The sequence below is a fragment of the Vidua macroura genome, chromosome 3 (assembly GCF_024509145.1).
Source record: "Vidua macroura isolate BioBank_ID:100142 chromosome 3, ASM2450914v1, whole genome shotgun sequence".
NCBI lineage: Eukaryota > Metazoa > Chordata > Aves > Passeriformes > Viduidae > Vidua > Vidua macroura.
Genome location: NC_071573.1, coordinates 1621781 through 1643522, shown reverse-complemented (window position 1 = coordinate 1643522; position 21742 = coordinate 1621781). Strand labels below are relative to the sequence as shown.

The 21742-nt window shown below is 36.7% G+C and overlaps 1 protein-coding gene across 19 annotated transcripts in view; it reads right to left on the bottom strand.

Moving 5' to 3' along the window:
• NRXN1 (neurexin 1) overlaps positions 1 to 21742 on the bottom strand; it is a 673407-nt gene that overhangs the window by 564932 nt on the left and 86733 nt on the right. Inside the window, exon 5 of one of the 19 annotated variants that reach the window (XM_053972536.1) lies at positions 21174 to 21190. The exons of the other annotated variants lie outside the window; for them this stretch is intronic. Within the exon in view, the coding sequence (XP_053828511.1) occupies positions 21174 to 21190 (17 nt within the window). The remainder of the gene's footprint in view (positions 1 to 21173; positions 21191 to 21742) is intronic. 19 annotated transcript variants of the gene reach the window in all.

The following is a 21742-nucleotide window of genomic DNA, read 5'->3' as shown; positions in this document are numbered from 1 at the left end:
TAGTTTTAAATGATTTTCATTCTTTCTCTCCCTCCAGAACTGGACATCAAAGATTTATAACAGGCTATGAAAAAATTATGCTGAACTGGCAGTACTTTACCTGAAAGAGGGTGGCTCCAAATGGCCCCAAAGTTTAGTAAATGAGGTAAATATTAACCCTGATATACAGGTTTTTCTTCAGCATACACCTTTAGTAAAAAAAAAAGCTGAGGAATGCATTAATTTCCCACAAATAATTGAAGCAAATAAAAATAAACATACATGCAATCAAATATAGTCCTAGAGGGGAAAGGTTTACATTAAGACAGAACCAAATTTGATAGAAACTGCTTGGTTTATGTCTGCAAAAGCCATTTTTTAGCACAGAAGGACAAATCCAGAGGGGCAGTCCTTGACTACACTGTCCTAACAGTTGAATAGGGACTATGACGTCCTAAAGAATTTTTTTTTTTTTTGCAATTTCATTCCTACTTAGAGTGATCCTGAATGAGATTTCAGCTTTCTGTCTGGCTCTGGAGTTTTGCACACACTTTTGTGCTAGAGGCAGTCACACCTGCTCCTTCCTCCCCTTTTTGGCCAAATCCTAGTCTGGGATCCTTGGGTATCCTAGTTGAGGGGCTATAGAGCACTAATGCTTCTCTATGTGGTTCCAACAATCTCCACCCTTTTCCTTTCATAATAACAATTACTGTGATAATAACTCACACTAATTAATGTTTTGGGTACAGTTTTCCAATTAAGATTCAGCCACGTAGCCCTGAAATGATTTAGACTGTAAGTGACATCTGAATGACTGTGTGAGACAGAAAACTGTAGCTCCAGCTCACTTATGCCTGAACCACTGCCTTATTTCTAAAATGCTTTTTTTAAAATGTAGCTCCATATCTGGGATGAGATTCATTGCTATCCTGCTAGCTCACACAGGAGTTTTAAGCAATGAAATAAGACAGACAAATTCTGTGCACGAGGAAGGGTGTGGCCAGCAGGTCAAGGGAAGTGATCCTGACCCTGCTGTGAGCTAGTGACACCACACCCGGAGCACTGCGTCCAATTCTGGGCTCCCCAGCTCAAGAAAAACAAGGAATTGCTGGGGATGGTCCAGCAGGGGGCTATGAAAATGGCAGGGGGAGTGGAGGAAAGGATGAGGGATCTGGGTCTGTTTAGGCTGGAGAAGAGAAGACTGAGACAGGACGTTATCAGCGCTCACAAATCTCTTAAGGGTTAGTGTCTATAGGATGGGGCCAGACTATTTTCAGAGGTTCCCAGTGACAGAAGAGAGAGCAATGGGCACAAACTGAAACACAGAAAGTTCCATCTGACTGTGAGGAAAAATGTCTCTAGTTTGAGGACAGCAGAGCACTGGAACAAGCTGCCCAGAGAGGCTGCGAAGTCTTCCTCTTTTCAGATATTCCAAACCTGGCTGGGAGTGATCCCAGCGAGCTGCTGTAGGTGAACCTGCTTTGGCAGGAGGAGCTGGACTAGATCTCCACAGATCCCTTCGAGCACCAACTGTGCTGTGATTCTGTGAATTTGGATTTGAACAGGGTTTTATCACTTGCAGCTTCCCCTGAAACTACTTCATCTTTGTTGAGAGCAGATGCTCAGCCCTGCTGATATATGGCTGAAACATATGGCTGTGGATCTTGAAGTTAGGAAAGATATAAATAAAATATGCATGACTTGAAATAATATCACACAACACTATATATAGAGCTGTCTTAGCAAAAGTTCAAATTAGGATGGCTATATATTTATTAAAAAAATATATTGTATTATTGAAGTGGCACAGAGAAAGAAAGAACATAGTTTAGTATTGGGTGAAAATCCACATCAACACCTTGTCTGCCTGCAACAGCCTGATCCTAAAAAGACCTCAAAAGATGTAAAATCTTGGGTAGCGGTACACATCTCTTAAGAACTGTCAGCAGGGAACATGCCAAAAATCCCAGCTGTTCTATAAAAGTATTTGTGAATTGCTTCATCAAAATAGTAATTTAGTCCATAGACTAGAAATGAAAAATTAGCTTTTAAAATCCAAAATGTATATTAAGTAATAAAGTGAAAGCTATGATTTTTTTGCTAAGGTAGACCTTAATGCAAGCAGTTCTTTAGATATAGTTGAAAAATGTACTCAGATGTCATGGTCAATTAAAATCTTTTTTATTAGAAGTAGCTTTGCAGCTGTCTATAGCATCTGTTGGCCCAGGTAACAGGAGGAGTCTGCAATTTGGTTCAACACCTTAGGACATAATGTAAAAGATCTATGATGCCAACACAACTTTTTCAAGTCGTAGGATTTTTCTTTTTTTTTTTTCTTTTTTTTTTTCTTTTTTTTTTTGTTCTTAACAGGAATCAATTAAAACACCTGCCAAGAAATCCAAGAAGTTGCCAAGCAGAAAAGACTTAGATTAGAAATTAGGAAGAAATTCTTTACTGTGAGGGTGGTGAGGCACTGGAACAGGCTGCTCAAAGAAGCTGTGGATGCTCCATCTCTGGAAGCGTTCAAGGCCAGGTTGGATGGGGCTCTGAGCAGCCAGGTCTAGTGGAAAGTGTCCCTGCCCATGGCATGAGGGCAGAATTAATTCATCTTTAAGGTCCCTTCTAATCCAAACATTCTTTGATTCCATGAAGTGATCACAACTCTCTTCCAGGTAGTGAAAAAGTAGCACAGACCTTTCCTTGAAAGAACGCAGTGACCTCAATGCATTTTCAGCACTAGGAAAAAATAGCACCCTATTACTTTCTATTTTTGTAGCTAGACATAATTATAACATACATGAGTTTAATTATTTTGGGCCATAGAGATCCTGGAAAACTCGCTGCTTTTTTATTAGTATTCTGGCCTGTCATGCTTGAGCTTGATTTGATGTGGAGGGAAGGAGCAAGAGAAGGCCTTTGCTTGTCAGTGTGAACAAGGTGGGACATAAGGAGAAAAGGGAAAACAAGTTCAATGCATCTGCACCAGCAATTACAAGCAGTCAGAGGACACTTGAATACTGGTTGTAGTTATGTGGAAACTCTTGATTGTCATAAAATGAGAAGCAAGGTCACATTTACCTACAGGATTTGTCTTTGTTTTCTATCAATACAAACTCAGTCCAACAGCATCCTAAATATATTACAGCACCCTCATCTATTTAGAGCCTAGGAAGAAGATTTCTTACTCTGGAAATAAGACTGTTCTCACATCTTCTCTCACATTTTCAGATAACTGTGAGAAGGTTCATACACTTTTTTCCACTGTAAAAAGGAAGGTATATGTCTTCTAATATTCACAAAAAGAGACATAGGGTATTTATAATGTTTACATTCTCCTGGTTATTATGAATAGTAATTAAATAGAAATAAATATACAGCAATATAATTAAATATAAAAGTTCCTCAAATCAAACACTTAGGATGGAAAAGACTTTTAAGATCATCTAGTCCAACTGTTAACTCACCACTAAACCATTTCCCTAAGTCCCCCACCTACACAACTCCTAAATGCCTTCAGGGATGGTGACTCAATCTCCCCCTGGGATTGAGCCTATTCCAGTGCTTCACATCCCTTCCCATGAAGAAGTTTTCCATCATATGCAATCTAAAACTCCCCTGGCACGACTTGAGGCCATTTCCTCTTGTCCCATTGCTTTTTACTTGGGAGAAAGGACCAAACCCCACCTCTTTACAACCTCATTTTAGGTGCTTGTAGGTAGCTGAAATAATTATGTAATTATATAAATGGTATTAATTATTAAAATTAATAGTAATAGTTAAAAAAAAAAAAAAACACAGATAAATTGCCATAACAATAAAAGTAAATAAATATCTTTTGAGAGGGAGGAATGAATACACAACTTTCTATAGAGTTAGAAAGTTGTATTTCTTCCCTGGAAGGCTAAATGAACAAAACAGTTTAAGAATCATCCATCCTTTCATTTGTCTCTGCCATTGAATGTGGGTCAGTGTTACAGTGGGTTAGAACATAACTCTCTGTTTCCCACTGCATGTTCTGGTTTATGATCTCAGGAACCCTTAAAGGAAGCCCAAATGAGTAAGGTTTGCATACACTTTCAAGGACTTCTCAAGAGTCCCTTTCTTCCCTACACATATTTAGGTGCTTCTCTGCAGCACACTCAACTTGTTTCTAAAGTCCTGCCAGAGCCTGCCAGAAAAAAAAATGCCATATACTTCTAGAGAATACCTAACATGCATTTAGAAGAGTCCCAGCAAATTCCTCTGGCCAGGGTGCATTTTACAAATGCAGAAGCCAATTCCATGAGGCAATGTGATGAGGTAAGTCCCTGCAGCACATGTGACACTCAGGCTGAGCATGTGGCCCAGGAAGGCTCCAGATTGCATCCAGATTTGTAGCCGTGTATCCTTTTTTGATTATGATTCAATGAATCTCACATCAACACTATTTCGGTAATGGCCAACATCGACAAAATGTGTCACTTCACAGAAAGTTCTGAAAACCCAGTTTGTATGGGATTTAAAAAAAAAAAAAAAGTTTTTAGTCTCCAGCTTTTCCTATAGAGGAGGAATTATATTTTGATCACAAAGGCCTAAAGCAAATATAAAGATTTTTAAATTTTATTGCTCTGTTATGGACTTATGCTGGATCCTAGAGGTAAAAAAATCCCCTCTGAAGTCAGTATATTACCTAGTAAACAATGTTCCAGTTGCTTTCCTTGGCCTACTTCTTATCTCCTCCAAAACCACTCAGAGAACTTTCCTAACTTAAATAAGGCTCAACAGGGTTCTTTCCAACACTGCTGGAGCATTGTAACTTTGTTCACTGATTAACAAGGACCCAACCAAACAAGAAACATACTTAGATGACAGAAACCAAAGCAACATCTCTGTCTTGTCTACACAAACTTCTACCTGAGAGTGCTCCCATGAGGTTCTTTGTTCCACTCTAAGTGCTACATTTAAATACATAAATACAACAACAACAAAAAATGACAAAGTTCTTATAACTCAATTTGCAGCAGAAGCTGAGAATGCTCGCCCTCAGTCTGGCTGTCTTCAGTGTGGAGCAGAGATGTTAACCATGGAAATGGTGAAAATAGATCAGATCCTTAACTAGTGTACACTGGTTAAGATGGAGAGGTTTTCTATAATTAACATATTTTTGGAAAAAACAACACCATCAACTTAAAAATCTGGTCCATTAAGCTTTTTTAACTGCTACTAAGATGACTCTGTTTTTAAAGGGTTGTTATTTTTGACTGCTTTTTGCACAGAATGTATAAGAATCCATTTCCATTTAAGAATCAGAAATACTGTGAGCAGTACTTTATTTGCTTTTCCAATGTATTTATGAATGTAGAATCACTCTTCAGAGCACTTTATCAATGACTTGTCAAACATCATTTGAAATCAAAACTGAGGAATGAACTATAAAATAAATGTATTTCAGACAAATTTGCTGCAAAATAAATATATCTCCTCTCTAACTCAACTTGATTGTTTAGGTCTTATTTTAAGGTTATATGAGAGAGAGGACACAGTTCTCTCTCCTGGGAGGTGTTGGTTTGCTTTACTACTGATCCCTGCTCAGACATGTGCAGGAAGATAACATTAATTTATGGAAGAAACTATCCAAATCTTATTCTTGATTCTTGCCTTTTTCCTACCCTGCACAAACTTCACTCAAGTGAGTTTCTGAAGCTACACTGAGGCAAATCGTATTTATTTTACTGCATTTATTTATTCAAATTGCATTTGAATAAATAAATGCATCAATAGTACAGAGCTCTTGAAGAGCACTCAAATTGTCTGACAATTTAGTGTAGCTAATGAGAAATATCCAGCAGCATCCTGCTACATTGCTGCCAACAATACCTGTCAGCATGTTCAAGGTGAAAAATAAGCTTGTAAAAAAAAAAAAAAAATTGCTAATTTTTTGAAAGAAATTGGTGTGCACCTCGTCAGGCAGACGGGGAAGAAATTAATCTTTTTTTGCAGAGTATGACTTCCTTATTACAGGGAGGGATGCAAGAGGGAGATTGCACAGAAGAAGTGAGTCAGCACAGTAAATAGACACAAATCTGAGTGTTATCAGAGTATTTCACCTTTTGCATACTAGGGGTCATTGCACTTTATTTGCAGTGATAACACTGCAGGATTCCTGGATACAGCTTGTATCTGAAGTGAAAGTGATTTTCCTACTATTCGTGTATGTGAAAAAAAAATGGTGCTTCTGTTACACCAATTTGGGATAATTTAGGACAGTAAGAACTGCTGGTTATTAAAAAGAATTTCTGAATATTGGTTCATTTCCCTGTAAAAGCATTCTTTATCAGAGAGAAGTGAGGTGCAAATAGCAAAAGAAGATTTTCTGATCACGATGTATGGCTTGTTATCCCAAATATGCCTGAATTTATATTATGATGGAGAAGGTGGCTCACAGTCTGAGTCTTCATATCTTCTTTTGTCGACTGCAGTGGATTTAAAAAGTCACATGCACTGTGCATGTTGAACTTATTGAACAGAGGAACATTCCCTCTTTAAGAGAAAAAGATGTTAACATTTTAGGAGATGCCAGAAGGACTAAGATCTCTCTTGATGAACAGGTATTTGAGGACAGGAGGTTCTCTATAGATAATCATTTACACAGAGTGGGGAATTGCCATTATCATTTAGAATGAGCACTGTAATAGGAGTGGTAGAGTTTTTTGAAGCCTTTCCTTACCAGCTTGTCTCCCTATCTACTATTAAGAATGCAGTGATTTTAATTATAATAATGGAATCTACCATTAATTACACATTTTATGGACAATTTACTGAAATCATATTACATTTTTAAAGACAGTGATAGCCTGGAGAAAAATGTTGAAGGTTAAGTTATTTACAAAATATGAAAACAAAAGTATTGCTAGCTTCATGTTCCATAAAAGACACTTCTAAAATTTTAGTTTAAAATTGCTTCCTAAAAAATTCTTAAAAACAATTCTAATCATTTGTGGAATAGGAAAATTATTTGAATCTATGATGATTTCAGAGCACATTCTGACATTTAGTAGCTTTTAAGAAAAATAACAAAACCAGAGGTTTCCCACTCAAGCAAAGAAACATTTTTAAAAGTTCTTGCTCTTCGTACACAAACTCTATTAGTGAGAAGAATATTAGATTAAAAAAAAAAAAAAAAAAAAAAAGAAGAAAAGAAGATATTGAGCAAGCTGCCTGCTGAACAGATTTACAGATTTTAGCTCTTCATGTAAGCAACATGATGCAAACATTTGAAATGCTACTTAGTTTGAGGGAGAAAGACATCAAGCACAAAAGGTCCATGTAAACCTTGTCATTGCCAAGTTTAGGAAAATGAGGACAGCATGCAAGTTTACAGGCAATGGAGGATTTCACTAGCACCAGGACACTTTGTAGATTGGTTTAAACACTAATATTGGATGGAAGAGATTTAAAATTTTGCAAGTAGGTGAGAAACAAAGATCTTCCATCACTTCATTCCATTCTCCCTGAGGCTTCCCTTTTTTGGACTTTTCAACCTCTTTTTTCCAAGAGCAAGAGGGAAAGGAAGGCCAGTTTAATTAGCAGAGAGCACAGTGCCATCTTTCCCCACGCAGGAAGAGGCTCTCACATCTTCCAGCACCCCTCCTCAGTTGGCTCAGTCATTTGTGAGATGTTTGCCAGGCTCTCCCCTAGGCTCTCTGAACAAATGCTGCAGCACTCTGAGGGAACATCCAACATGAATGGGGCCGGAGATCGTGCAGAACAATTTCCAGCACTTTCCTCGGGAAAGCACTTTATTTTATCTGTTTTCATCTGAAAACAGCAAGAGGTCCTTCCACCAGAAAAAATATTCCTGTTGCATGAGTTTCATTAGCATAGCTGGGGAGCTCCTACTGGGCACCAAATGGTAGGACTTATATCCATGTATATATTTTCTGCCATATGTCAAGGAGTTGGCTGTGTCTTGAGAACATTATAGTTCTGGCTGACTCAGCACAGTGAACAAGCCACAGCCAAGCATTCAGAAATAGGGGCTTAGGGCAGGGAATAAGGATTTCCACGTCAGCCATTTTTGTTTGTAAAGGTAAAGAAAATCATTGGTTTATGAATGTCAGATCAACTGAAGTTCCCATATGATTTCTCATGCAAACAGGATGATAAAAAAAAAATCACCTGTTACAGAGAAATGCACAATAACTCCACAAAAAAAAAAAAAAAAAAAAAAGTGGCTTTATTTGCAGACCTAAAAACAATTTTGTAACCATTTTCCATATATGATTTAAATTCATTTTCTAAGAAAAAAATTTTAAAAAAGGAATATAACGTTTATCTGTCTACAGCATATTATCTGTAATGTTTTCCCATAATAGAAATATTTCCATAGCTAGATGTCTGAGGTCGTTCTTTTTATAGTTCAGAGGAAGTGTGGAATTGCAAAACACATCCTAAATATTTATAAAATGGAGCAATGGCGTGGAACATAAAAACCCCAAAATCTCTTGAGTGTCTACCATGCTCATCATTTGGTAAGTCAACATTTAGTACTTTAGCTATGACAGCATTATAGGAGACATTTCTGAGACAATCAAGATACAAAATATGAATTATAAGCCTCTACAAAATGATACCGCATTAAAAGTGAGATTTAAGAACAATCTAAAGAAGAAGCTTTTGGGTTCAGTATCTAACATTACCAGAAAAGTGAAATTCCCATGAAGCAGTGCTCTGTCACCATGGCAACCTGACAAGGTAGCACAAAAGGATTCATCTTTATGCAACGCAGTTTTATAAAATCTATCATCCTGAATGTGACAGCATGTAAGATCTTGTGGGTCTGCTGTGACACCACAACGCATAGGAGTTATTAAATATAACCAATGCCTCATTTATTACCAGTCAAAGGAGCTACCTTTTAAATGCAAATGTTGAAAATTAAAATGAAGGGTTTAATCAGTAAAGCTCCCCAACCTTAAATTACCATGGGGAGAGCAACAATATGGGCTTGCCATCATTGTGTTTTAAAATATTAATAGCAAGATCTATGCTTATTTTTGACAACTGTAACATGACCTTTAGAAGGAAAAGTAATAAAAACAGTATGACCACCATTTTTTTGAAATAAAACCCTGTAATCTCAAAGCATAAAAGATATACTAAGGGGTGATTACAAAGGGGATTACAGTGCAACCTGGTGAGTATATCTTTAACAATTCACAAGGCACTGCTTTTTACCACATAAATATAACTTACTATACTTAAAACCTGCTTGAGAGCAAGGTTACCTGGCAAAAATGCAGCAGGTGCTCCAGGTTAATTTGATTCAAGTTATTTTCTGCAGAATATCTATTTGTGAATGGCTCTGCCTATTGATCTCTTGCTAAGATCAATACATTTTTTCATCTCTGTGGACCACACAGGGAGAATAAAGAAAGAAAAGAAAGAAAAGAAAGAAAATAAAGAAAAGAAAGAAAAAGAAAAGAAAGAAAGAGAGAGAGAGAGAAAGAGAGAGAGAAATAGAGAGAGAGAAATAGAGAAAGAGAGAGAGAAAGAGAGAAAGAGAGAAAGAAAGAGAGAAAGAAAGAGAGAAAAGAAAGAGAGAAAGAGAGAAAGAAAGAGAGAAAAGAAAGAGAGAAAGAGAGAAAGAGAGAAGAAGAAAGAAAGAAAGAAAGAAAGAAAGAAAGAAAGAAAGAAAGAAAGAAAGAAAGAAAGAAAGAAAGAAAGAAAGAAAGAAAGAAAGAAAGAAAGAAAGAAAGAAAGAAAGAAAGAAAGAAAGAAAGAAAGAAAGAAAGAAAGAAAGAAAGAAAGAAAGAAAGAAAGAAAGAAAGAAAGAAAGAAAGAAAGAAAGAAAGAAAGAAAGAAAGAAAGAAAGAAAGAGTCTTAAAATAGATTTCTTGCACAGAGGATGGTATCTCTCTTTTTTTCCTTTTTCCCCAAATGTCATTCTTACACTGAAAAATCATACAGGACAAAATCTAGAATAGAATTAAACTAAGGTATGCAAACTGTAATGAATCATAAACTTTAAAATACTGTGATGAGCTGTTCTTTTTCCTAATGTTTGTTTGCCTTTTTTTTTTTTCTGTACAGCATGTATAAATCTAGAGAAAGATATTTTAAGTGACCTCAGGATGTCAGAACATGCACAATATTGGCTTAGTGAATGTGAAGAAAATTCACAAGTAACCTTCTTCTTATGAAATTGCACCATAAAATTAACTTTTTTTTTTTTTTTCCTCATTAGGGTATCAGACCATGAACTCAGGCATGAAGTCAGTAATAGAAATATACACCCAGATGCAGCTTGGTTCCAAAGGTGTTGTTTGTTGGTTAGCATGACTAACAGTCATGTCTCTTAAGCAAATGTCTTTGTACATCACCATTACAATTAATATCCTTCAGAAATAACCAAGATTTTGAGAATAATTCAACTAGAGAAGGCATAAATATGCTTTTCAAATAAATATAGAATAGTGTGGTCTTGATAAAGACAGAAACTTAAGTCAGGATTACGCAGAACCACCTTCTCATGTAAGTGCTTTTTGAATTCCAAGTACGCTCAGAAGGGAGGGAAAAAATGATACAAATGCTATGCCATGTGTCAAAAGGACAAGACAGCACTTGTCCAGCTTTCCTACACCTTTTCACAGGAGTCTGATGACAGAAAAGAGACTATTAACACAGGTTAGCCAGCAGTCTGGGACTTACCCCAGCAGGAAAGAAGCAATGCAGAACCTTCCTCGAGAAGCATTGTTTCCTATTAATCCTTTGATGGGGTAATGGGATATTTGAAGTTACATCATTTTTCATGAGTACCTCTGAGGTGGCCCAAAATATGACAGCAGCTGAATTAGATCCTTGCTGCTAGCAGAATTTATGAAACAGAGTAAGTTTTCATAAAATATGCCCATTGGCTCTACTGCCCTTTTCTTATTCTGCAATTGCTCACATGAACATAGAGTTTTATAAATGTGTGGCTAAGACCTCATTCCTCAGCGTGATTATGAGCAATGGAAAAAAAAAAAAAAAAAAACCTTCAACAGAATGTAGAGAAAAATAGCATTAAAAAAAAATCTGTAAGTGGCATCCAGAGCCTTCCAGCCTTTCAAAGGCAGCACCTTCAAAGGGGTATTGCTGCTGACCTGCCATCATAATGCCATGACTAAGATTTCATATTGAAGCAGTTGCAAATTAATCAAAGAGTTGCTGGTCCTCCCTCAGAGCAAAATTGAGTGGGGGGCAGGTAAATGTCAAGTATAGAAAGTTGGCTTGAGATTGCAAGCCCCAAAGCATATTTTGTTATTCCTGTGCCTTAAGATCAAATTATTCAGACACCAAAACCACATATTTCTTCTTATAAAACTAATGTCTCTTTAAAAACAATTATTCATATGAAGTGTAATAGTTAGACATTTATAGTTTACAGCAACCAAAACCAGAATAATGTTTAAAATCTACTTAGCACATCTGTGCTTTTCCTTGCATCATGCAACAGAGTCATGTTTGATTGACTACAACTTTTTTTCATTAAGAGAACATGATGAAAAACAGAATCAATGGTCAGATGGGTCTGAGCAATTTTATCTTAAGTACAGCACATTCCCAGTTCTGAAAGCAATTTTTCCTTAGTATTGCTCATATTAAAACTGCATCTTAAATAATACAGAATTGTATCCTCATCTGTGTTCTAATTTTAATACAATAATTAACACTAACTGCTTACCAGCTTTAATTAAGAAATTATTTATAATATTTGCTGAATTTGATATCTTCACAATATCATCTAATTTATTCTCTCCCATTAAGTTATGACCTAGTCTATTTTTGTGACTGGGGTAGTTTCTGCATGCTTGTGCAGGTAGTTGAGTGTTAAATAGTAATTTCCTTCCTATACAGCTCCCATATGAAAAAAAAAAAAAGAGAGAAAGTTTAGAATCATTCTTTAAAATTTCTGTAAGGTGTATGACTTAAAAAACAGGAAGACTGAAAAAAAAATAGGAAGACTGAACTGTAAACCTCATTTTAGTCAAGAATTTTTCCATAGACTTCAGTAAGGATGCAATATTGCCCTTCCAGAGCTTAACTAAGAAACAAGTTCACAGCCAAATTATTGATTAAAAGTAGAGTTAAGCTTACTCCATAAAGGTCAGAGAGAAAAATGCCAATATATTTAAAGTTTTGCTGTGTCTGAGTTATCTGATTTTAAATTGATTAATTCAATTAAAAGCTTCAAAAAGGATTTTATCTAAACACAAAATTAGTGACTGACTTTTATACTATTCAATCTACTGCTTTTTCACACTGATAGTAATATATCCATTTATTATAAACATGTAAACCCCCTACACTTTTATAAATTATAGCACAAATTAAAGTGTGTTTTAATGATATAATTTGCCATAGCTCAAAGTCCTAAAGACTTCCATTAAAGCCCAAAGTTAAAAACATTCCTTTGGCAGCTATTGAATACTTCAAGACATAGATTGAGGGATGTGTATTTTCATTTCTTAGAAGTGGAGAACAAAGAACGTACAAGGGAGATGGATCACGGCAAAGCAGTAATGCAAGGTAAAAAAAAAAAAAAAAAAAGCAATATTGAATCAATAGTAATATTAGCTGTATTGATGACCCTTTTCATTACTATAATTCTCAACACAAAACAAATTTCTACCACATCAGCCTGCCAATAATATCTGTGGGCTGCACGAAGGTGAGCAGGTGGGGCCTTTTTCCATTTTCTTACGAGTAATTCAATTGTAAGAGCAGCACTCTCAGTTTACCACATAAGCAAATTAGCAGCTTGTTTCATGGCAGAATATTGGCTTTTCTAGAGTTATATCCAACTCCTTTACAGTAAATAATACCACTGTCTACTCTCTTACATATTTAGAGCAATTAGTTGTTAATACCAAGGGATGGACTATGAAAACTTTTCTCACCGTGGAGAAACCACCGCTCGCGTATCTGCACCACAAAACTGCTCTGCCAGCTTGGGATTCACCTCAGAGGAATTCACCACTAGTGCCCTCCAGCCTGTTGAGGACTCCCTCTTAGCAGAAAGGTGCCTCTTGAAATGAGTGGTCCATCCCTGACAGCCTCTTCCATCACTTGACCACACTGCACTTACCACAATGGACAAATCTTCTCCTGCACTTCCAGCCCCGTGCTCTTGGGCTTCAGGCTCGTCCTGCTTGGTAACTGGCAGTGGCTACAGAAAAATCTTGCTCCAGATTTAATAAAGCATTAAATTTCACACCCCGATGGAATTTCATTCTGTGCCATGCTTGCATGTTGAAACCTTACTTATCAGAGTGGGAGCATTCCCTGCAGCTGGACGGTAAGATTTGGATATAGGGCATCAAGTGTTTTGTCCTTCCCTCCAAAGAAAACACAGAACACTAGAACTTCCACAGAAGAGTCCAAAGAAAAAAAATTGTGAAGAAGAATGTTGGTTTTGCAATCTCAGTCCTTATTTTGATACATAAAACCCATTAAAAAAAACACTGAATTGTTCAGGATGGAAAAGACCTCCAAGATCATCGTCCAGCTGTTGACCACTATTACAATATGTGCATTCTTGCTCCAAGACAACTGAAAGCTAGATGATGACATAAATAATTTCATAGTAAGTGCTAGAATTATCATACAAAAAAGTAGTTATCAGCTGATATTTGATAAAATAATTCTTATGCAAATTCTCAATGGATTTGTAAGGCATTTTCCCTCAATCCCACCTTGTAAAATAACACTTGTTTTCTTTAAGGAAGTAATTAAATAATTGAAAGCTGATCTGTAAATCTAGACATTCACCTAACAGTTGCAGAGGGCTGCATTTGACAGCTAGAAGGGAACCTCAGACCTGATTACAAGATGACACACCAAGCTCAGTGCATTGGACAGCACCTCACTCAGCACACCTCAACTTTCACACTGCCACTGACTTTTGGAACAGCAGATGAGTCCTGAGCCTCTGAGCTCTGGACAGGAAATCATTTGACACCCCACATAGCCTAGGCTGGCCAAAACTATAAATCTTTTCTGAGTGTGTCTCAGTCAGTAGCAATAAAAGATTCGTGCGTGTGAGACTGCAGCATCCTGGTGATTCTGCTGTCTGTGCTGGATCAGCCTGTTTCATGGAGGTGACTCTGCTCTCCATGCTTAAGGAAGGCCCCAGGCTACAGCTCAGCCCCATTCCCAGCTTTGGGATTAGCTATGATGCAAAGATTCCACATATTCCTCTGATCTCCATCTGTTTAGACCTTAGTTCCAGACCCTCAATAGGGTGTGAAAAGAGAGGCCAAAGGCCTAATAAAGACCTTGCCCAATATTACAGACTAATCAAATGGTAATATAGCTCACATTTTAATTAGTTACTTCAAACAGGTCAAGAGTCTATACCCGTCATTACACTTAGAAATGCATATTTTTGAGCTACGATAAAATAAAAATTGTTTGAGATAATAGAATTCAAAGTAACAAACGATAGCTACAAGTTGCCAAAAAATGCCACACAGCTGTGGGCATGGGTGTGCCTTCCTAACGTTATCATGTTGAAACGCCAAATCTGAGACCCATATAAGCTCCTAAAGCAGATTTTGATAAGCACTCTTTAGATCTCACAGCCTTTACTCAGCAAGCTCAGAATTTTCACTTTCACAGTACTGAAATTCCCACAGGTACCCAAAGGCACTTCGTATTTCCCCCTTCTACTGCAGAACGAGGCTGTGTGCTGAGGCAAGGCTAGTGCACTCTGGTGGGCAGGATTTCTGCAGCCCTTTGGTTAGATCTGTTAGCATTGCAAGGCTTAGGTCCCCTTTGTAGAGCTGGCCTTCAATACAAAAGGATTTTTTTTTTTTTCCCCTGCAAAATTAATGGTAAGAAAGATTGACTGTCTCTGGATGTATAATTCAATTTGAAGTATCTGAAAAATGTTACTGAAAATCACCTCTATTTGCCAAAAGCTGCCAAGCTATTTGCACAAAACCATGGGAAGAATTCTGGGAGATGTCAATAATGAATAGGATAAATGTTCTCAAGCTAGATAACTAAAAGGACTTTGCTGATAAATTTAAAATGCATTCAGCATGCTCAAGAATCATTTTATATAGATATTGCTCCTGGATTTATTAAAAAAAAAAATCCAGTAGTTCTGAAAAAGTGCTACTTTTGTTTCAGATTATTTGACATTTTAATGCATAAGTAATGACTGAGCATATGTAATGTCTGTTATGTATGTAGTGTAATGCATGCAATATATGTTATTTCCTCATAAATTTTTTGACTTAAGAAATAGTGAGGGTTTTGGGGCTTCTTTCCTTTTTCCATTTTTAGATATAAAAACATTCAGCACATTTCTCTAGGGTAAATACAAATGTTTGGGCACCATATTCAAGCACATTACTAAATAATAACATATATTCAACCCATTTGATTCTCTTCACTCTATTTTCTCACACATTTATATTTCACATTAGACTTGAAGCATTTTTTGCTTCAAGGTCTTTTAAACTATAATAATAATGTGGTTATGGAATAAGAATCTAGAATACCTAACAGCACATGTAAGAGTTAGGTATTTTTCCTACTTTTAGAAAGCTATAACTAAATGTTCATATTCTGGAGAATCAGAGGTTATTTGATCAATTTATCTTTATTTAAGGCTTAAATACACAAAACATAATAGAAATTTTAGTGGAAATGGACAGAAGATCTATTTACATGTCACTGGTAAAAAAGGTATAAAATAAAACTGGGTTTGACTGTTTCCACTCACTGATTTCAGCAAGAGAGTTTTTTCTGCTCTCTTTTGCCTTCTTTTGCTTATATCTTTCTTCTTTTGCCACCACTTTCACCTCCTTGATTATGTGTGAGCACTCTGCTACTTAGTTTTGCCCCTGGAGCTAATCTGGTAAGGCAAATATCACAGACCTCTGCTTAAGACCTGGAGATCTTGGGGTTTTGTCTTCATTAACCTTCCTCTCGATATGGATCTACTTCACAATATCCTTCTCCTCATCTGGTCTTAAATCATCCATGCTAAAGTACATACAGCTCTTTTTAATTCACTGTAATTGCAAAGATTCTTTGCTGATGTTCAGGCAATGATCAAATCAAGTCTATAGACTAAATATTTAATATGACTTTCAGAGGTAGGAATTAAAATACACTAAAGAGGGGAGGAGAATAGTTGAAGGAAGCCTTTCTCTCTCAAAAAAATGTTGTCATGAACTTAATATTAAGTAATTTTGTTATCAAATCAATTATGAAAATTGAAGATATGGAAGCGTTGGAGTTGAAGAGCCTTTGACAGAAATGTAGCATTGTTGAATTCTGATCACACATCAAAAGTGACAGAAATGCATAAGCAGGCTTCTCCTTTTTAAAGACTAAATGAACAGCCAGAAAGCTTGAACAAGGCACATCTTCCAGGTCTCTCAGGCAGTTTTCTCTACACTCTCAAGCCAAGCCAGGACCAAGGATTGTCAGGTCTGGGTTTTCCACTTCTAAATTGTCATCCACTCCCACAGCAACATTTACCTTCCCATTCTTTTACCTTCCCATTCTTCTTAACTTCTCCCTTTCCTAACCCTTGGAAATATAAGAAAAAAAAGTGTATGAGTGGTTGGTTTTATTAAAGGTTTTTGGGGGCTTACTGAGTATTGGAACAGTCAGTCCTAGGAGAAAACACTTGGCAGGAAATAGCTATGGTATCTTAAAAATTTGGGAGCAGTTACCTCACCTTTCTCCTAGCAACAGGGAGACACAGTCAGGAGGAGAAAAGAATAGAATAATAAAATCTTTTATGCCCGTACTTCTGTGGCACTGCAGAACCTTCCTGCCTTCTTTGAGACTTCACAAACACAGGCTGTTTTCAAATCTGTCTAGAACCAGGTTTAAATGTCAGCACACTGAAGTATCCCCTCGTAGTTTTCTGCTTAATGCCTTCGTTTTTCAGGGAAAGGTTTTGAATAGAATAACCCAGCACAGGCTGCTCTGACTGCCTTGTGCCACAAGTCATTGTCCTCCCACGCTGCAAGCCTCTCAGAGCTGCTACAGGTATTTAATTAGCAAAGTGCTTCACAAAAGAATGCCAAATATTCACACTATAAGGGAAAACACTGCCCTGCAGGAAAAAAGGAGAGACAAGAGATGCATAAAGTTTTAGTAAAGTTCCTGTCAGCTTACTCATCCTCTTTGTATTCTTTGAGATCTCCACTTAGCATAAGAAAAAAAAAAAAAAAACAAAAATACCTTTCTTGCAGTCCATATTCACACTACTGCCTTGATCATAGGAAAACTGAACACCTTCAGTGCACGATAATTAAGCACACCTGTAATCCAATTAGTATTTCATTGGTCTCCACACATGCAGTGGCTTTGTTCTTAGACCACAGAAACCCTGTTTATTACTCAGTTAAAAAAAAAAAAACAGCAAAACAACAAACAACAACAAAACCCGAAAACCAACCCCAAAACCAAAACACAGCAGAAGGAAAAACAGCCCAAATGCAACTTGCACAGCTTTTGTTCTACAAAATACACACCTATCAACAACATTCAAAGTTTTTCCTCTTTCTTTCTTGCTCTGTGTTACTGCTGATAAATTTCTCTTCCCAAACCATCCCAAACTGGCACTAATTTCTGCTCAGTTTCATTCCTAGTGCCTGTTTGCAGACAAACCCACTACGATAAGCTCAAAACCTGAAGCAATCAAAGGTGTTCCACGTTGAGTTACTAAAACCAAATTAATCTAGATTTTGAATCAGACACATCCTGGAGTACTGGAAAGATGGGTTTTTTTGGGTTTTTTTTTTGTTCAAATAACATGCCTGACCACATCAAGAGTCATGAACACACTTGACTGATACTCAAACATCTGCTAAAACTCTCAGCAGATGCACCACAGGCAAAAAAGGAATTGAGAACCACATTTTGAGGTACAGAAAGTTCATGCTTTAACTGCCAATTATGTTTTCCTCAGTCCTTCAGCATAATGACAGACACTGTACAACCACGAATGCATCAGGGCTTCACCAGATCATCTCCTGCTAAACAATGTAAACAGATACAACACAAGATAAGAAAAAATATAAAATACACTGTAAATGTAAGGGACAAAGAGATTGTGTGGTGCCTTTCTCCCATGTGCTCATTTATGTGAATTTGAATATTATTATCCAACATAAATTATAAAAAATGACCTAATTATAACTGCTGGAGGGTCTATGGTTGTTTTTGGAATGGCTTTTTTATGTTTTGTTTTGCTTTTAGCTGTCAATTCCTCTGTATCGGCCTTCAAACATAGCACAGCATCCTCATAGTGACATTTTAATATGCCCTGCACTCAAACACTCCCCAGAAATTAATTCTCTGAGACTACCAGCTGCTGCCAGTTCTGAGGGATGACACCGAGAGCTGCTCAGAGAATTTCTGAAGTGCCCACGCTCACCGTGCAGCAGCACAGGAGGAACCAGGGGCATGGATTTGCCACGTGCTTGAAGCCTGTTCCTCTGCAACACACCAGTGTGGCTTGAACACGATCCAAAGACGTGGACAAATAGCAATCAGCTTTTCCTTATGTGAATCCCACTTCTCAGTCTGAATCAGAATTCCTTATCCCACTTCCCCATGGCTTTCCCCCACAGAGTCAATTCACTGATGGCTGTACAACTGCCAGCTTCGTTGAGGACACAGAGGTAGATTAGAAAACAAGGACAGACGTGTTCCAAAAGAGAAATCTCCTCTTAGCTACACATAGAGATGCTTCCATAATACATATCAATAATTAGTGCATAAAATAAAGAAAAATCTGTAGGAGAGACACTTTTCCCCATCCAAGTGAATATGATTTTTCATTTTCCCCAGTGATCCATATTCAGCTGCTTGTACATATATTTGACCCATTGTATTAATAAATTATCAAACAATAAAATGTTAATCACCCAGAGCCTGTTAAGTCTACAAGGTGTGTAACTGAACACCAGTGATGAGGCAATAGAAGATATACCTCAGAAATTGGCTTTCACATGTACTACCGGGGAAAGGTTTGAAATTTTTTTAAACTAGAAATATTCTAACTCCATTGAATTAAATAACTCCTTAATTTTTTTTTCATATGTTCTGGGAGAAACAACATCATCCCATTTGTCTTCCTGAATTTTAGCAAATAACAGGATCTTTTCCTAGCTACAGTAAAACTGAACATTAAGAAAGTGTTTGAAGTCTTCATGAATAAAGATAATTCTGATGTAGAATAATAAGTCCTTCAGTAAAGTAGCCTATGATTCCATCCTCTCCTTTTGTGAGAGCATATTGCAACTAAAAAAGACTACTTAACTCTCAGTGAATATAAATTTGAATGGTGAGGTTCAAAGAGAAACTAAATATTAGAACACTGACTTCAGTCTTTATATTAAAAGACTCTGGGTCTTATAAGTTTGAATCTTTCTTCTCTCTAATTCAGAGCACTCTTATGGGACTGTGTTACCCTCCAGTCCACAGCATTTCCTAGCCTAGACCACAATTTCTATTTCTTATTTAATTTTTCAGCTTTGTATAAGCATTTTTCCCTGTATCAAAGGGCAGATATGAACAGCTCTGGCTTTGCTGCACAAATAATCCACAACAACGTTTTTTGGCCAGGGTTTATCTGGTGTAGCAGTCACTCTATGACCAGGTAAGCTCATTTCTTACAGTATAACTTGAAGATCTCCAAAACCTGTTGCAAATGTGTTATGAGGACCTGTATAAAATAAAAATACCAAACAGCATAATGCTCCTGAATATGAGATTAACTGCAGCATTCAATTCAAAGCATTCAACAATAAATAACCACAGGAAAATATTGAAGTTTGAGAAGGATTAACCTCCCTTTGATTCACACTTCCATGGATGTTTGAGGCTTTCCTCTGAAGGTGTGTCAGTTTTCATGCTTGAGGGAATGCTTTGAATGATTTTTTTTCCAATTAGTCCATAAGGGCTTGACTTGGGGGAGCTCATTGACACATAATTCCATCTGCACAAGAAACATGATAAAAGTGCCACTAATAAAGTAAAAATGGTGTGGCTCTTTTAATGTCTGACAATTTTCTTACATGGTACCACAGCAATTTTTATGTTCTCTGTGATTCATAGGCTTCAAGGCCAGAAAGGTTGTTTTTGATTATCTAGTCTCATTTCCTGCATAATAGAAATTACAGGCTGTCAGATAGTACATGGGAGACCTCCTGTTTAAGCAGTTTAATGGCTAAGAACCTAATAAATGTATTTTTAGACTTTCTGAAGCCTGCTCTTCTGACTTGGGTCTCAAGAGTATGCCAGCTAGGTAGAGGAGTATAGGCACATTCTTGCCTCCCAAGGTGGATAATTAGCATGACCTAGATATATGTACATTTCTGAGAGTTATATGTACTTATTAAAAGCTATAGGGCTGATATACAGATCTTTTAGGTGTTTTGAAAAGGAAAATATTAATTAAACTTTCATTTTGCTTTTATAACAGCTTGATAAAAATGCAGAACTCTCCAAGACCTGTTTCTTTAACAAGCCTATTCATTTCAGGGACAACCAAAATGAACAGTCTTGTTAGCAAGGTGTAACTCTATCAGCTATTTTAGAACAGTGGATAAATATCCAAATGCATGTGTTTTCCAGGAAGAGAGAATAAATGACACATAATGACACATGAGTGGTTTTTATTACATATTTGTCATTATATAAAGTATTATAGAACCTGAGATAGAGCCATTTCTGAGAGGTAAAATGATGAATGTTCTATTTACCTGCTAATGTGGCTACATCCTGAGCACAGCTCCAGAAATGTATGGTAAATGTGTATATGTTTGTACATATATTTGTATATGTTAATATAAATTGCTGAGGAATTTGTCCTTTAGAATTGGGAATGACTTACTGTTTTACTCCATGTATTCAGTGCTTCCCAATATATTTTCAAAGGGAATGCAGGAATTTACCCTCTTCACAGCAGCCTGAACAGCCCCTTCTCTGCTCTGGGGAAGTATGGAGCAGCAGACTAACAGTGGGAATCAGGTGTAATGCTGTGTAATGCTCAGAATATAGATTTGCCATAGACATTTTCCTGTCTCATATAGGATGAATAAAAGTGCTGTACAGATAAATATGTTGCATGAGAATTGTATGGAATTACTGATTTCCAAGCCTAGCTTTGTCGGTCCAATCTTGCACTTAGATACTTTTATATTATTCTTTTCTGAAATATAGATTTTCTTCCAGTATCATAACACAGTCACAGCCATGGACAGTATTCTTATTTGAATAATTCACTGCAGAGAAGTATAGAGACAAAAAAAAATCTGCTAAGGACATTAAAAAATATCAGTGCATGACAGACACAGTCACAGCTGCATTCTTTGTGTTTGAAGGTGCATAATGATGCAAGAACTTAGGAACTTAAAGGGATAACCACAAAATTAATGGTTTTCAGAAGCATTTGGATGAAATGAAAGCACCAGTTCACTACTTGTACCCCAGTGATGTAGGGGTGCTCAGGCAAATGAAGATTAAATTAAAATAGAACTCTTTGAAATCTCCCATCACTTTTGTGATGATGTAAACACACAGTAGTGCTGGAGTTCAATACAACCACAGCCAAATGACTCTTCTAAAGTTGAAAATTACATAACAACTAGTCAGTAGTTACAGTTAATACAAATATTATCAAATATCCATTTAAATAAACATCCCTTGATAGTGCAAATAGCATTGTCAAACAGGCATTTGGCTTTAAAACTAATTTATGCTG